The 18613-nt window shown below is 43.7% G+C and overlaps 1 protein-coding gene across 11 annotated transcripts in view; it reads left to right on the plus strand.

Annotated features, from left to right (window-relative positions):
* The window catches only part of NAALADL2 (N-acetylated alpha-linked acidic dipeptidase like 2), a 1287075-nt gene that overhangs the window by 998542 nt on the left and 269920 nt on the right, over positions 1 to 18613 (plus strand). For all 11 annotated transcript variants that reach the window (XR_008319557.1, XM_053310111.1, XM_053310109.1 and 8 more), the window contains one exon: positions 6155 to 6283. Coding sequence is in view for 10 of the 11 variants with exons in the window: in XM_053310111.1 (XP_053166086.1) it covers positions 6155 to 6283 (129 nt within the window). In the remaining variant the exon portion in view is untranslated. The remainder of the gene's footprint in view (positions 1 to 6154; positions 6284 to 18613) is intronic.

Raw genomic sequence — 18613 nt, forward strand, 5'->3', positions numbered from 1 at the left:
AGGTGCTGGAGTCCCTGGACATCTAGTGGCAAGTGGGCAACAGGACTCAGGATCTTCAGTTGAGCAACCAGGGCTGGAGACTGCAGGGTTACTGGAAGAAACATCGCTTAACTGGAAAAAATATATGAAAAATGCCAACAAGGAAATAATGATCTGCTATTACAAGTCTAGTCCAACTAGAAGAGGTTATTTAAAAAGAATGTACCAAATTTGGAAAGAGAAGCATCCAGATACAGAAATAACAGAACAAAGGCTAGCAGACCAGAGAAGATTCATAATAACAAATAAAGTATTCACAGGAGTTGAGCTGGAAGAACTGCAAAGAGCAACACAGGCTCAAGATATGGAAGAAGAATTACCACTAACTGAAGCAGTTGCTCTGGCGCAGGTGGAGGAGGTGTTGGAAATCAAGGATACCACTGTTGCTGAACTGTTCCAAAATCAAAACCAGGCAACCTCCCCTTTGCCTTCACCTCAAAAACCCGGATGCCATTTAACAGAAAAGCAACAAGAACTAAAGCAAAAAATAACTGAGCACATGAACCAAACAACCTCCAGGGTTCGACTTCCAGTTCTAAAAATAGTTGCCAAAAAACAACTTGCTCAGGTATTAAAAGATGTCAATGCTACACTTGCAGAAATAACAACCAAGAATTTGCAAGAAACAAACCAACTAATGTACAGTGCAGCAACAACAACAACACAAGAGCTCGGATATAAGATCAGTGGATCTGTAAAAAAAGAAAGTAGTACATCACCTAAATGGAAGATTCGATTAGAAAATAAAATCTCCAGGCTTAGATCAGATGCTAGTAAATTGAAAGATATGAAAGACAAGAAGCTGAAGAATGAAAACACCAAACAATATCTGATCCAAATATACCACCTAGATTCAAGGAAAATTAGAGAAGTCCTGGAAATAATAAAGCAGCAAATAACAGCACTGTCAAAGAAGATTAGCAGATACGAAGCCAGAATTACACAACACAGGCAGAATATCCAATTCCAGTTGAATCAGAGACGTTTCTACCAAAGCATAGAAGGAGAAACTGCAAGAAACGTAGAAACACCAAATAAAGAAGAAACAGTGCAATTCTGGGGGAAATTTTGGGACAATACAATATATTATAATAAAAAAGCAGGCTGGGTGAAAGAGATCAAAAAATGCAACCAACAAATGCAAGATCTAATAATAACACCAGAATTAATAAGTGAAAGAGCAAATAAAATTAAAAATTGGACTGCTCCAGGCAACGATGAACTGCATGGCTTCTGGCTTAAACACCTAACAAGCCTTCATAAACAACTATCAAAACAGTTCAATCACATTTTTCAAGGAGGTGATATTGAACAATGGCTAACAACTGGGAAAACTCACCTCATCATGAAAGACCCAGCAAAAGGTGCAGTTCCAAGTAATTATAGACCGATAACCTGTCTGCCAACCATGTTCAAATTATGCAACACTTCTTAACTAACAAACAGCTTCCAGTTGAACAGAAAGGAAATTGCCCAAACACCAGAGGAACAAAAGACCAGCTGCTGATTGACAAAATGATTTTAGAAAACTGCAAGAGAAGAAAAACCAATCTAAGTGTTGCATGGATTGACTACAAGAAAGCCTTCAAGTCATTGCCTCACACATGGATACTAAAATGTTTAGAAACAACTGGTGTCAGCAAAAACATTCAGATATTTATTTTAAAAAGCAATGAGCATGTGGAGTACACAGTTAACCATCAATGGTGAGACACTTGAACAGGTTAGCATTAGAAGAGGCATTTTCCAAGGGGACTCACTATCCCCTCTGTTGTTTGTAATCGCCATGACTCCACTTTCACAAATACTAAACAAAACACGCCTCGGATACCAAACATCTAAAGCATCAAGTCAAATCAACCATCTGCTGTACATGGACGATCTGAAGTTGTATAGAAAGTCCCAGTCAGAAATTGAATCACTGCTAAACACTGTCCGTATATTCAGTAGCGATATAGCAATGGAGTTTGGACTAGACAAGTATGCTGCATTAATAATGAACAGAGGGAAAATAACAAAAACAGAAGGAATAGAACTGCCCAATGGAAGCAAGATCAAGAACCTGGAAGAGAAAGAACCTTACAAATACTTGGGCATTCTCCAGGCTGATAACATCGCACACACTGAGGTTAAAAGAAAAATTGGAAGTGAATACATCAGGAGAGTTAGAAAAATCCTCAAGTCCAAACTCAATGGCGGGAACACCATACAAGCCATCAACACCTGGGCTATACCTGTTATCAGATACAGTGCAGAAATAATAGACTGGACCCAGGCAGAGCTAGAGACGCTAGATCATAAGACCAGGAAAATCATGACCATCAATCATGCTCTGCACCCCCGCAGTGATGTAGATAGGCTATACCTCCCTCGCAGCTCAGTGGAAGACGAATGCTGCAAGTCCATCAAACAGTAGAGGAGGAGAAAATAGGCCTTGAAGAATATATCAAGGACAGTGAAGAAGATGCACTTCAAATGGTCAATAATGCAAAACTATTCAACACCAATGAAACAAAGCAGGCCTACAAGAAAGAACAAGTCAAGAACCAAGCAGAAAAATGGAAAAATAAGCCACTGCATGGTCAATATTTGCACAATATAAGTGGAAAATCAGACATCACCAAGCCCTGGCAATGGCTTAAGAATGGCAACTTGAAGAAAGAAACAGAGGGTTTAATACTGGCTGCACAAGAACAGGCACTAAGAACAAATGCAATAAGAGCCAAAGTCGAAAAATCCACAACAAACAGCAAGTGCCGCCTTTGTAAAGAAGCAGATGAAACAGTGGACCACCTAAATCAGCTGTTGTAAAAAGATCACACAGACTGACTACAAACAAAGGTATGACAAGGTAGCAGCGATGATACACTGGAACATCTGCAGAAAATACAAGCTACCTGTAGCCAAAAATTGGTGGGACTATAAAATTGAAAAAGTTGAAGAAAATGAAGATGTAAAAATATTATGGGACTTCCGACTACAAATGTACAAACATCTGCCACACAATACACCAGATATAACTGTAGTCGAGAAGAAAGAAAAACAAGTTAAAATAATCAACATAGCAATACCAGGGGATAGCAGAATAGAAGAAAAAGAAATAGAAAAAATCACCACGTTATAAGGGGTGCCTCTTTGCCCAGTTAGCAGGGGTTATGATATGTTCTTCTTGAGCATGCTGATTAGTTTAAATAACAATGACTCTGCATATAACGCACTTGGTGTGGTGGTTCATCCTTGAACATTTGGAATGCATATCTTGGACCATTCATTCCTTTTTACATGATACATATACCTAATAATGGAAGACAAGGAGTTGTAGTGTGCAACCCCACTCTCAAGAAATCTTCCCATTCTTGAAACAGCTCTTTTCGCTTCAAACATAATTCTTCATAATTCTTTTGGAGTTTCAAAATTGGTTTGAAATTTAGAATACTGAGAGTCATAATTCAGTGGCTGAGCTCATATTTTCCATTTAGAAAGGTTGTTTTCATGACCACTTTTGGCAGGTGGGGAGGGCGCAGGGTGAGGGGAAGAAAAGATCAAGCTTACCTCCCCCCAGACAATTCCAATCTATGTGTGAGATGCACAGATCATGCGCCCACATGATTTGCGCTGCTCTGGGCAGCGTGGAATTCTGGAGGCTGGGAAAATGCAGCCTGGCCTCCAGATATCCCAAAATGCACTGTGTGGGGAGTGTGGTGCATTGAGGGATTTCCCCTCAAGGTGGGTGCTCTAGACACCTGGCTCTGTGGGGATCACACACATAACCCCACATCCTAGATAAAAGGCCATTTACACCAGTAAAAGACCAGGTAAAAATCCCAGGCTACCCATGAGGCAGTGCGGGGCAGCCCTACCCAGGTAAGGTTGCCTCAGCCTAGGTAGGACTGCTTGTGTGAACAGCCTCAGAGTGTGTTGTCTGTTGAACCTGGATTATTGAATCAGATTCCACATATATTTTGATAATGTAAGAAAGGCATTAATCAGGGTTATATACAATTCCATGGCCAGGCTATTAATGTAGGCCTGCAGAAAGGTTTTTCCTAGTTCAAGGGAGCAGAGGGAAGGGGGAGCCTGCAGTTTGAATTGTATTGAAAGGAAAGTGCACAGATAATTCACTGTGCTTTAGTACAACACACAGGAGGTCCTGGGTTCAATTTTTGACATTTTTAATTAAAGGATCTCAGGTAGGTGAAGACATCTTCATGAGATAGGAAGAGTGTGACCAGTCACATGGATATTACTGGCTTAGATGTATCAGTAATCTGACTGTGTTTCAGTATCAGCAGTCTGATTGATCTTGGCTTCAGCAGTTCATCTGGTGGCAACCTGGGATCATCAGGCATTCTCAGTTGTCACCCCAGAGTTGTGGAACATGCTCCCTGTGGATATGAGAGGATTAACTTCTTTGGAGGCCTTCAGGAGAGCCTTAAAGACCCATCTTTTTAGCCTGGCCTTTAATGATATTTCATTTTAATTTTAATGAGTTATAATCTGGTTTAAATTGTTTTATTATGTGTTATTTATTTTAATGCAAACCGCCCTGAGCCACTTTAGGAAGGGCTGCATTTAAACTGAATGAATGAATCAATTCAATTTTAATTGTATGAAAATCACCCCCCTGAACCCCCCAAACCACTCCCAAACCCCTGAAAACTCACCCCTGACCCCCAGAAATCACAGAACCCTTGACCCCCGGAAATCACAGAATCACAAAATTTTAATTTTTTGGTAATAAAAAAAATTACCAAAAAAAATCTTGCCAAACCACGGATACTCAGGTTGCAGTTGGCAAGACCTGCCACAAATTCCCAGTCGCGTATTCTTAAAACCGTGATTGGGAAACCCACGGTTGGCAAGGGATTACTCTATTGAATTCAAAGTCTGGGTGAACAAATGCATCTTTAAGGATTTTTTAAAAGTTGTCAGAAATGGGGAGGCTTTTATTTCAGCAGGGAGTGCATTCCAAAGCCTCAAGGCAGCAACAGAGGTGGCCCATCCCTGAGTGGACACCAGACGAGCTGATGGCAACTGCAGAAAAACCTCTCCTGATTTTCTCAATAGGCGGTGGGGTTCATGGCGAAGAAGACCTTCGCTTAAATACCTCTCATCCAATATCTTGGATGAAAGATAGTTTTGAATCACCCCGTTGGATTTTTGCCTGTCTGAAAAACAAAGGTGCCTTTTGAAAATGGCAACAATAACACTGAAATGACAAATGCTCTTTTGTTGTAGCACTAAAAACATTCTAATGAATAGATTTGACAGAGATGCCACCCATAATGAAACTGAGCAACACTGAAATTGCACTTGAACAGCAAGTCTGTGATTTCCTTGTGATCCTATGGGAGCAACAGGCAGAAATTACCCAAAGCTCTATCTTTCCAATATAGTTATGATTGTAGAATAAACTGGGGTGGTGGGGAGGTATGAAGTATCAAAAGGGACTCTTGCAATTGACTGGAAGCAACATTTGTTTAGTTCCAGTTCAAATCATCCTTACATCAGAGGTAATTGTGTTACACCCCTTCTGCATAGTATATAGAGCCTCTTCATAGAACAAGCAGCTCATTACTCGGAAGGCAAATGGGACATAATTGAAATGAGCTTCATACAGTTCCCTTTCCTTAAAAAAAACATAATAAAATGACAACACTGGATAAATGATGCAATTCAAATCTAAAATGTGGCTGCTCCGTTTGCAGCATCAAGTACTTTGAATGTTTGTTAATGATTACATTTGAAGTTGGGTATCTGGCAGGAGCAAGTTTAAAATTCCTCACATACACACACACGCACACACACACACACACACACACACACACCTTTCCTGTTCTTTTACAGGATATAATGTTTTCATTCTTTGTCTTGGAACAATAGACATTCTTAATTCCTTCAGGGCTCATTTTTGCATTTTGTTCAAATGATGTGAAAACAGGAATTATAACCCTGTTAGAGAGACATTCAACAAAGAGAGACATTTCTTAGGGAATTGGAGGAGGAGGGAAGAAGGGAAAACATAATTTCTGTGTTTCCACCTACAGGAGACTTAAACAAGAATGCGAACCTTAATTATGAACTGCCTTATTAATGATGATTGTTTGTGTTTCAGGACTTCCAGAAAGTTCTCCAGAGAAATGCCGTGGCATATGTGAGTCTCCACAATCCAATAAGAGGCAAAGCTATTTTGCAGTCTATAGCATCCCCTTCCCTTCAGCAACTGGCAACTGAGATTCGAAAGGTAAGAGTCCATACAGGTTATCCTATGATGTTTAATGTTCAAATCTTATTTAGAGTTGATATTTCAATATACTGAATTTTTGGAGGAAGTTTCAAAACACTTGAAAGTATATATGGTGAAAGGATCCCAGATAACATAATGCAGAATCCTGAAACAATTTTAAAGCTCCATTTGCCCCTGGATGCCATTTCAGGAAAGAAGGAACCACCCACACTTATATCTCAGGGCAAATTACTGTTTCTGCACACTGAGTGACTATTGTTCTAAACAATGAAATCGTCCTATATAGCAATAGCAATAGCAATAGCACTTACATTTATATACCGCTCTATAGCCGGAGCTCTCTAAGCGGTTTACAATGATTTTAGCATATTGCCCCCAACATTCTGGGTACTCATTTTACCGACCTCGGAAGGATGGAAGGCTGAGTCAACCTTGAGCCCCTGGTCAGGATCGAACTTGCAACCTTCTGGTTACAGGGCGACAGTTTTACCACTGCACCACCAGGGGCTCTTCTATATGCTAAGGTTGCATGCCAAAAGCACAAATCTCTATGTTTTTCTTAAAGGCTGGCTTCTGATAAAATTGGTTAGAGTTGGTTAGAAATCTATCTAATTTCTTAAAATGATCACCACAGTAAGGTGCCCTTCTGCATCTGGAAGGTGTCTTCCAGTTGCAGAAAGATTGCTTTAAACCTTGCACAAGAAAGATGTGTGTTAAAAAAGTGGAACTAAATTCAAGGCACTCCTCTGCTTGGTCAAGACCTTGCACAATTTCTTAAAGAAGCAGAATCATGAGACCAGCTATAGCACTGTGAGAACTCGGGTGCAACCTCTTGTGAAGCTGTTTGCGTAATAATGCTAGCAGTGTAGGAGAAATCTCGCCAGCTACTGTATTTTCCTTCTGCTCCTGATGCTTTGCATATAGCCCACCACTTTTGATATTTTACTATTGACTATATTGACAAATGGGTCTTTGACAAAACTTGCTAGAACATCCTCCCTCGATTGAAACTGGAAATGGAACCCCTGATTTTGATTGAGCTTGCAATACAGTATAGGTACTTGGGTGGGAGATACGCAACATTTTCATCTGCATCTGGGTCATCCCAGGCCACGCAGAGGCCCATTGTGCAGGTGTGGCAGCCTCCAAAATGGCCACCAGGCCGAGGGGGGAAAGCCGACAAGTGGCCGAAGAGTGGCCAGACATAAGGGAGGTTAGTGGGGGGAGGTAGAACCTCCATGGACATCCCCCCGCTCTGCTGCTACCTCAAACAACTCCCCCAGACTGTCCAAAGACAGTAAAAATGAATAGAATAAATGAAAGTGTGTAATGAATTCTCATAGGGATTCATTGAGGAAAAGTTATTATACACCAAAGAAACCCAACACTTAAATAGTGACCACACATTTTGCTCCACAACTCCACTTCTACAAAGGCTACAACTTAGCTTTAAAACAACAACAACAAAATGAAATCTGGGAATCTGGGGAAATTAATAGGAGGAATTGGAATCTCGAAGTGATTGAAATTGAATCTGGCGTGATTCAATTTGAACCCGAATCTAGCCAACAGACCACAGGGGTGATTAGTCCTGTCTCTATATTGCTCAAATCAGCTAGATTCAGGAACAAATCAATGTGAACATTGATCAGCCATCGCATATAAAGGAATTGGTTTGGGATCAGTTCAGAAATTGATTCCTTTTCACACTGTGACTTAATCAAATCACACAGAGGAGAAGCACATGTATGATGCACTAAACAAATCACAGTACAAAAAGGAATTCTGTGATGCGATCACATATGCGAGTGGAGATGTGTGAAAAGTTGCATATTATTTCTATGAATCCTTTCATCTTACTGAATTGTGACACTGCATGTGTGGAACAACTCTCCATAAGAGCTGCTGTGTAATTTTCAGAAGTTTAGGATTTTCTAAATGGCTAGTTCCCATCCTAGCCAAAATGGGCATCATTCCCTGACAAAGTACTGATTGGCTTCCAGTTCCCCACACCATGGGACTGTTCCTTAAAGACAAAACAATTAGGAACAGAGGAAACTGCCTTATAATGAGTCATTGGTCCATCTAGCTCAGTCTACCCATACTGGCTGCAGCTTCTCCAAGATTACAGGTAGTCTCTCTACCAGCCCTATCTGGAGATGCCAGGGAGTGAACTTGGAACCTTCTGCATGCAAGTATGTAGAACTGCATCCTTTCTCTTCCTTTCTCTTCCCCCCACCCTTACTTTCATAGATCCATGGAAACTGTTTCAAAATTATTTACTTTATTCAGGACATTAATCTGAGTTGCAAATGTTGCTAAATATTAGGAATCACAGATACTGCATTTCTAGTTCCAGGGTGACTTAATGAGAACTATCCTTCATTAGTCTGTGAGATTGTGTTATGGTTGTTATTTCTGTTGTGGTTAGTCATAATCTTTCTACAGCAGTGGTAATCTTTCTATAGGAAATAGGAACTGTGTAATACTATGGAATGTGCAGTTATTCATTTGTGAAAATGAGGTAGTGCATGCTTTTTTGCTCAACTTTATTACAAGGGGGATGATCTTCATTTCTTTAATTGGTTGCAAGGGGTGTTGTTTTTCTGCTGAAGAACAATCTGCAAGTACTAATTTTGTATGCCTGTCAAGGGGTTTGTGGCTGAAATCCTGAATTAAATAAGAAAGCTGATTTGAATATATGGATTATGAAAGAGGAATCCAAACAAATCAAGACCTTTGCAAAGCAAGTGTGAACTCTTTCCAGCTATGCTAATTATTGTCCGCATTCATGGAAGGGAGATTCTGCCAAGTTGCATTTGTGGCTCTGACTGTTTTGTAAGAGAAGTTGCCCATTTGTTGGCGTGCAGTGCAGTTAATGAATCACCATTTATTTGGCAGACTGTCACTGGAAATTCAGAGTGGGTTGGTGCGGAAATTAAGTCTCCTAAATAAGACTATTAATTCATTACTCTTGAGTTTACATTTTGCAAACACAAAAGTTACTCTGACTGATCAGTTAATTGGTATTCCAGGGGGACAGCCTTGCTAGGCCTTTGCAACAAGAAACAGCAAAAAGTCTTGTGGTACCTTGAAGATTGACAAATAGAGCTGGTCTTGTGGTAGCAAGCATGACTTGTCCCCTTAAGCTAAGCAGGGTTCACCCTGGTTGCATACGAAAGGGAGACTAGAAGTGTGAGCATTGGAAGATATTCCCCTCAGGAGATGGAGCCGCTCTTGGAAGAGCATCTAGGCTTCAAGTTCCTTCCCTGGCATCTCCAAGAGAGGGCTGAGAGAGATTCCTGCCTGCAACCTTGGAGAAGCCACTGCCAGTCTGTGTAGGTAATACTAAGCAAGATGGACCTATGGTCTGACTCAGTTTATGGTAGCTTCCTATGTTCCTATGACATTCCACACAGCATACCACAGGTGTTTCTCCATCATCCACACTGCTATGGGCATCTAAAACAATGCTGGTACTATTGTATAAGAGTGTTCTTGCGTGAATACATAAAATTGTGCATTTGTGCTTGTGTAGTGCTACAACCATAGGCTGACATACAGGGTAAGGATTCACAGGTGCCACAAGGGAGCAGCCTAACAGAACTTCCCAACTAACTGCACCAGAGTAGTGGGGAAGAGTCAAGTTTTGACATTTCCCCCTTCCCCCTGAAGTCCTCTTTCCCATCAAAAAATAAATCCCTGAGGGCTGCATATCCCTCAGGGACATATTTGTGGGTGGCACAAAGGATTTCCTGAAAAAGGGTTGTGCATCAAAAATTGCTGCTTCCTAGCTACAGCATTGCAGTTAGTTGGGAAGGCTGTTCTCTTGCTGCAACTGTGCATCCTTGCTCTGTATGTCAGCCATAATTTCCAGTGGCCATAATGTTAAGCAAGGATGACTGTGTGTATTAACCAAAAGTGCTCCTGCACTGCAACACCAGTGTTGTTTTAGATATTTGCAGCAAAACCACCCACAGTAGGTTGTGCAGAACGTTATGCACTGGGCATAAGCTGTTGTGGGCCAGATGCATGAAGTGGTCAGATAAGTAGGTAATACAGAAATCTCAAAAGTCCCAATACCTTTTGTTTTAATTACATGAGATCAAAAATCCAAGCCAGTGCTTGTACTGTTTAACCTTTTGCTCTCATTTTGTAAAAGATATTTTGCTTGCTCTTTTCTTAGTAAACAAGCACAACAAAAACACACCTCTTTGTAGCCAGGGTGCATATACTATATCAACCAACTTAAATGACTGTTTATGTATCTTGGAAAGTCGGCTCTAACCCCAATATGTTTTGTTCGTCTTCCAGGTGCCCCAATATTTGTTGCTTTGAAATATATGACAAGACCAGGGGTGCTCTTACCCCTGGATCTTAGGGCTCTGGTCTGTGGCCTCACAGAGGAGGGGGCTCCAAATGTCCCAGGGTCCTCCCTAAGTGGCCTGCCACTGCCCTGCCATGCTGAACTCTACCATTTTCACCGCCATGTGCATGGCTGCCGGGTGTGGGGGTGAGCCCAGCAGGCCGTGGTGGCAGTGGCGAGTGCAGCAGCTGGTGGGCCTGTCCATCCAGGCAATTAGCACCTGGTGCAAAGCCCTCCTAGGGCTGCCTGGGACTGGTGAAGCTTCTGCTGCACCCATTCTCTCCCAGGGCAGCAGCAGCAGGAGAAGGCCAGGCTCCTCTGGCACTCACGCATCACCTGCCATCTCCTTCCATGGGCTGAGCAGGGCCAGAGAAAGCGGCCTGCCCGCCCTCCTACCTCCAGCTGTGTCCCCCCCAAAAGAACTACTGAGGGGGCTGCACAAGAACAAGGGAGGCTGCACCCCCCCCCACACACACACCCTGTTCTTTCTCTCCTTCTCCGACGGGACCAGGAGCTGCAAACACCACCCCAGACCATCAAGGGGAAGGTCAGCTTTTCATGATAGGCAAAGATCGGGCTTCTGGGGAGGCCCCACAAAATGTAGGTTTCTTTTCTTTTTTTCGTTAAGGGGCCTTGTGATAGGGGGCTCACAGCATGGAGTCCCCCCTCCAAAGCCCTTCAGTTCCAGGTTCCAAAATTACCTAGGTGTGCCACTGGACAAGACCACCCTGTAAATCACTCTTTTGTTTTGTGAGCATCTTCTCCCCATGTAAGGTCAGATGTCTCAATTATTTCTTGTACCCTTTGGTAGCAGTTGCAGCCCCACTCAGGGGTGAATTGAGGGTGGGGCAGGCAGGGCATGTGCCCTGGGCGCCATTGCAAGGGGTGCAAAGTGCCTGCCATGCCCCGCCCCCCGCCCCAACTGCGATCTGGAGATGCACCCCCCCCCAGTGAACACTTGCCATTTATTTCAGATAGTGTTTGCTGCCTGAAAGCATCTATTCTTCCTTTCTCTCCCTCTCTGGAGGGAGAGAAAGGGGAATAGATGCTTTCAGGCAGCAAGCACTGCCTGAAATGACACCGAAGAGCTTGCTCAGGCTCTTCGGAGCTTGAGGCCACGCCCCCTTTGCATGTGTTGACAAAGGGGTGTGGCCTCAAGCTCCGGAGCTTGAGACCACGCCCCTTTTGCATGTGATGGGGCACAATTTCAGTGCTTGCCCTAGGCGCTATATCCCTAGATACGCCCCTGGCCCCACTCCCATCCACAACTGAATCCTATTTTTGTTCCCTGTTGTTGTTGACTTATTTTTGGGAGAGAGTACGGCTGAATTTCCAAGCAGCTGACGAATGTCTGATGCTGGGGACTACAATTCCTTTGACCCCACACTACAATTCCCAAGTGGTACTATGAAAATGTATGCATGTTCCAGAAAGGAATTGTAGGCCCCCCACATCCCACCACAACCCTACCCCCAATGCAAATCAATTTAGAACTACTCCCTCCGCTCCACTCCCTAGCATTCCCTGTCTACTCTCATAATAGCCGTCATAACTTTGAAGCAAAGGGAAGGAACCTTGCCCATCACTAGCCCCATGAGTGTTTGTTTACACAGAGGAAAGAGGCTCAGTACAAGTCATTTAGTAATGCCTGAGGCAAACTAAGTCATAAGTGTGTGTTTTTAAGCCCTGCTAGAGGAGAGAAGATTTTATTGTCAAAATTTCCAAAATCTCTCCTTAATCGTTATGGGGACTGCTGTAAAAACCTGTTTGAATATGAGGAACTGTCATGGAATAGTTTGTGATAATGTTATCTACAGCCTTTTTTGTTAAATTGGGAAAAGGTTAAATGTCTAGAATGCTAGCTGTATTATACTACACACTTTTGGAGTAAGGGTATGTCATCTTGTTAGGAATGGGTTTTCTAGTAACTTCTTCAGCCTTCAAAATTCATTGTATGGGTGTTTTTTTTAAATGGAAAATGGAAGGAAGAGTTTTCTCAAAGTTTCTAGACAAAAGCCTTTCAGTATTCAAAGGTCAGCCTCTTCAAATCTTTGTCTCTTGAAATATAGCCGCCATGGCAACCTCAAAATCTGTTTTGTAGCAATCTATTTTAAGGCTCCAGTAGTACCTATGCACTCTCCTTTGTTGGGGTGTCTTTTTGGTGGGATGTTTTAGTTTCATAATTACTTCCCAAAGGTTAAACACATTCAATAAAAATAATTGTGAATTTCATAAGATCACCATATCTAATCATCGTCATATATAATCCCAGCCGCAAACAGGACTACTCTGTCTGTCTCCTTTGCTTTTATGTGCAGATCAACTTAAGTAATATAAATCACATTGTGCCATAGAGAAAAAGCAGAGGCTCTTCTGCACTGTGCCAGCAAAGCAATTTGTGTTGCCTCTGTGACCCAACACAGAGCCGTTGCCTGCATGGAATTCCTGCATGTGTGCCCTTCCTCCCTGAACTTTAATAGAGAGTGGGATACAGCCATGTGATCAGCAGATATGGTGATATGGCTTTAGCTGCTGTGACATGGTTGCATGGTTTGCCCAGCTCCATTCAGTTTTTTTGCAGAAGGATTCTGCAGGCAACCTCTAGGAGTAATCAGAGAGGAGGATGGAGCAAATGAAAAATCATTTCTTGGTGACCTCCACAGTTTTCTCTTCTATATATGACCAGCCCCTTTGTGTTTATTGGGCGAAGGGGAGCAGTGGGTGGGTGGGCTTTTTCAGAGAGATGGGCAGCGGGGAGAGAGTGGGCGATCAGGCAGTAAAGCTCAGCACACTGATTAAAACCTGGTCCCCTCCCCTTGGATCACTTGCACAAGGATGAAACAGAGAAAAGTTTTGTTTTGGAAGGGTGCCTCCCCCTGCTGGCGGATTAGCACATGGCAGCCAAGAGCGGGGTGGGGGATAAATAAATATATACATACATACATACATACATAGTCACGTCACAAAGACTCCACAACTCCATTGGCCCAAATGGAGCAGAAGATCAATGCATTTCAAGGAGAATATGGACACTCATGCCTGGAAAATACATTGCAGTAGACGGAAAATATGATTTTTCGGATGGAAAATATGAATTAGAGAGGAGAGCTGGCCTTGTGGTAGCAAGCATGACTTGTCCCCATAACTAAGCAGGGTCTGCCCTGGTTGTATATGAATGGGAGACTAGATGTGTGAGCACTGCAAGATATTCCCCTCAGGGGATGGAGCTGCTCTGGGAAGAGCAGAAGGTTTCAAGTTCCCTCCCTGGCATCTCCAAGATAGGGCTGGGAGAGATTCCTGCCTGCAACCATGGAGAGGGCACAGCCAGTCTGTGAAGACAATACTGAGCTAGAGAGACCAATGGTCTGACTCAGTATATGGCAGCTTCCTATGTTCCTATGAATGGCCACCAGCTTACAACGTAGCATTAAGCAACCCTTGACTCTCATTTTGAAACCGTTGCACTATTCTGTCACACTTTGCAACACATGAACTGTTGCAAATCTCGTAGCCTGGAAAATGCCACACAGGAAGATCCCTGCGCATGACTGCATGAAATGTGTTCTGTAGGGTGGAACTCGATGTTATAACTGTTATAATTAGATATAACAGCAGTTTCACAGGAACATAGGAAGCTGTCAGGACATGGTCCATCTAGCTTAATACTGAGGCTGTCCACACGTGCGTGCAAAACAAGGCTAAGGAAGCCCAGCCTGGTTTTCCATGTGCCTGTGTACTGCTACGATCGGGCCCATTCTCGGAGGCACCGCAACAGGAAATCCGCCTATGGAGCCTCCCTCTAAAACAAGGTTAAGGGAGCAAACACTCCCTTAAGCTCGTTTTTCCGATTGTCTCAGTCTAGCAGCCTGCAGTGCTCTTGGGGAGGGGAGGGGGGATCCCCATAATGTACTGCACACTTGTGCAGTACATTATTGGAGCTCCAGGGGTGGGGCGACGTGGGGTGATGCGTCCCAGCACCCCAACCCTCAGAGCTGGAGCTACTGGCAGTAGCCGGTGCTCATCTGGGGGGTGATCTGCCCACCCAGGGAAAGGAAACTTCTCATCTGCGGGGAGGTAAGCTCTTCAGGGCTGCCTCCCTGCTAACCCTATTGCTATTTCTCACTGGTTGTGAAAAAGGGCTCCTTGTCTATGCTGACTGGCAGTGGCTCTCCAAGGTTTCAGGCAGGAGTCTCTCCCAACTCTACTTGGAGATGCCAGGGAATGAACCTGGGGCCTTCTGCATGCAAGCAGATGCCCTACTACTGAGCTACAGCCCCATCCCCTGTGGGAAATATCTCATAGCAGAGGGTGCTCACATGTAGTCACCCATCCAAATGTAAACCAAGGTGGATCTTGCTTAACAAAAGGTACAATTCATGTTTCCTACCTCAAGACTGCCGTAATCCCTGGTCTTGTACTTGTCTCTGTCCCACCAGCCAGCTGGATGCAGGGAGACGTACAGCATGACAATATCATTCATTTATGCCTTTATATTTCTACCCTGCCTGTCTGACCCAATCAGCCTTCAAGGGTGACTAGCCATCATATTTAAAGCACACATTCACATGTGCATGCACATACAATATACAACCCTGTCTCAGAATCAAATAATATGCAAAAACACATGTCAAAACCCCATAAAATCAGCAACGGAAACAGAAAACAACACCAGCAGCAACTAATTGGGAAACCACTGTCAAGCACCACTTAAGCCCAAATACTAGTTGGGACAATAGTTTCTTGATTCATGTTCAAAAATAGGCCAAGGGAGGGCCAGACAAATGTCCTATGGCAGTGATTTCCAAGGTCTGGGTCCCTTTCATGTATCCTACAGAATGAGGCTGTAGCTCAGTGGTGGAGCATCTGCTTTGCATGCAGAAGGTTCCAGGTTCAGTCCTTGGCATCTCCCAGTAGGACTGGGAAAGACTCTTGCCTGGAACCTTGGAGAGCCACTGCCAGGTCAGAGCAGACAATACTGAGCTAGGTGGAACAATGGTCTTACTCTCTATAAGGCAACTTCCTTTGTTCCTATGTTCCTATCCTTTACAACTCCTGTGTTTGCGGGACACACAGCAGGGCCTCAACTGAGAATCTCAGTACCTGGAAATATACATAGGAGGATGAATATCCAGGTCACTTTAGATATTGTGGTCACAAACCATTTGAGGTTTTAAAGATAACAACCATCCCCTTGAGTTTCGTTTGTAAATGAACCTGGAGCCAATGAAAATGGTATTAAATAGATGGAATGTCATCTTTTAAAAAAGATTCCCATCAAGATGCTGGTTGCTACTTTCTGTATTAATTGCCATTTGCAAATGTTTTTAAAGGGCAACCTCATATAGATCACATCTGGAGCTGACCAAGATGTGTATGAGGGTGGTCAGATCCATTGTGTTGTAGTACATGGTACAAAGAAGGTGGAGGGGAGCAAAGAGACTTGGAATTGGAGCTGTTCTATGTCTCTTGCAATGCCTTGTCATGCTCTTAAAAGAGAGGAAAGAGTACCCTATGGGTTGTTTTTTTAATCAAATCCATTATGAGCAGTACAAAATATTAGCAGTAATAACAACATAATGAGGCGGGTCTCATGATCCGTGAGACTCGCTTTTTGCAAAGCTGCGGGGAGAGCGGGCTAAGCCCCAGTATGCCCTGCGCGAGCGTGCAGGGCATACTGGGGAGACCCCAGGAGCCGGGAGGTGGCTTTTCGCCTCCTGGTTGGGGGACTACTCATGATCAGGGAGCCAGGTTTTGCGGAGTACTCGCTCCGCAAACCTGGGCTAAGGGCAGGGGCACTTAGGCGGGTTACTCGCCTAGGAACCACCGGGCTCGATTTTCCTGATCGTGGGCATAGCCCCACTGTGTTATGACAACGAGAGGCTGTTTCCACACACAGCCTAACCCAAGCTAGCTCATGGGAAGCCAAGCCTGGATTAGACTACATGTGAGAACTGCTGAGATCGGGCCTGATCCCGGTACAGCAGCGTCACCTAACCCAGCTTTTTAGCACAGCCTTTAGTCAGGGTTAAGGGTACCAGCGCACCATTAAACTCAGCTCCCTGATCATGTGCGAGCTTGGGCTGCTTACAGCCCAGCCACACACAGAGCACCCAGAGTGCCCACCTAGAGTGCTCATCTCCTGAGAAAATTCCACAATGCACTACACTCAGCGCACGGTACATTGATGGATACCAAGGTGGATTGATGGATACTCAATGCACTGCACACCAAAGCTGCATGCTGCTCACCACAGCACTGCTCATCTAGGAAGGCGGTCCACGCTCCCAGCAAAATGTGTGTGATCATCTGGTGGAAAGGTAAGACCTGCCTGGTCGTGTGAATAGCCCCTATTTGTGGCTTAAAAAAAAAAAAATCCATTATCTCATATTTAAAAGGTCTCTGAAGTGACAAGTCACTCAGTGAATTTATTCTTTAGTCATCTCTTTAAATCTATAATTGCATAAAATGTGCTTGAGTTGAAAGCATCATCTCTTTTGAAAGTGTTGGTAAAACAGTAGTTGTGTGCTAGTTATTTTTGTTTTCTTCATATCATTCACTTAGCATTCTCTGATGCAGAATCTTTCAAATTGGTCTTAAAACAAGAAGTTGTTTGTATTTCTCAGTCAAACTATTGAAATAACTAGAAGAAACACAAACCTAGAATCATCAATTATATTTACAACATATCTTCAGGTCATTGTGCAAAAGGATTGCCACGGCAATACCATTTTATGTTTCTAATCAAAGGTGCTTACTGTACCTTGGCATCAATTATATTTATTTTACCTGTGGAGAAAGTACTGGGAGGATTAGTTTCCAGATGTCTCTGCACACATTCCCGGTGTCCTCTTTGCACTGATTCGGGACTTTGATTCTGAAGAAAAGCCCACCAGCACTGGAAATAGCAGGGACTGTTCGGAGCTGGCTGAGCAGGGAGTGCCCACCTCTGCGTAGTGGTACACATTGGTTGGAATTGGATCTTCTGATGCAGAGGCTTAGTAAAAAGCATTCTGATATTTGAATTTCTCCACTTTGCTCCAGGGAGCTCAGAATGGTATTGATGAGGACAATGCACTGTATCTTCACAACAACCCTATGGAATATGTTAGACTTAGAGATGGTGTGGTGTCCAAGTGTGGTGTGGTGTGAGGGGTCCAAGTTGGTGTGGTATGTGACTGTGGTGGGGGTGGTAACTCCACCTCCAAAGGGCTGGAATGGTTAGCTGGGTACATACAGCAACAAGAAGGGCCAGGACACCAAAAATGCTGTCAGAAACCACTCTCCTTTTTATTTGTGTTGTGCTCAAGAATGCTGGGTTACTTCACCCAGTTCCGCTCAAACTATCACTTCAGGACTGTTCCCCCTATGTCTCTTATTCCTGAGGATGTTACAGCAGCTGGGTAATCATGGGGTTTTTTTTGGTTCTGATTTGATTCCCTTGTTAACTTCACAAGGACTGCCTTCTGCCTAACAGACAACACCCTTTCCTTGCCTGACTCGTAGTTCTTCTTCTCGGTCACCAACCACAGTGCCACCCTTTGGCCCTCAGTGCTAGTACTTCATATAGGTCTGACAGCTTCTTGACTGGCCAAATGCCCTATCATGCCCTGACAAGCTGGTCCTGGATCCAGGTGCATTCCCAGTGGGCATTCCTGTCCAGGCTGTCCCCATCTGCCATTTGGGTTCCTGGATGCAGCTGACAGATTCCAGGCAAGGAGGGCTGGTAGCTGTTCCCATTCTCTCTGGAGCCAATTGGAGCCCTTGGGATGCTGTTGGCAGCTCAGTATTTCTTGGCAGCAATTCAAGGTCTCTCTGTGAGCTTTATGGCTGAGCCAGAATGAGCATAGGTTTGCCTGGGGAAAAGTGAACGTTCTATCTACGATGCCACACTGGAACTCCTTGCACTTAGTTCTGTACCTGTAGCCTTTCTGATGCAACCATTCATGCAGCAACTCCTTGTA

This window comes from Hemicordylus capensis, chromosome 3 (assembly GCF_027244095.1).
Source record: "Hemicordylus capensis ecotype Gifberg chromosome 3, rHemCap1.1.pri, whole genome shotgun sequence".
In the NCBI taxonomy this organism is placed as follows: Eukaryota; Metazoa; Chordata; class Lepidosauria; order Squamata; family Cordylidae; genus Hemicordylus; species Hemicordylus capensis.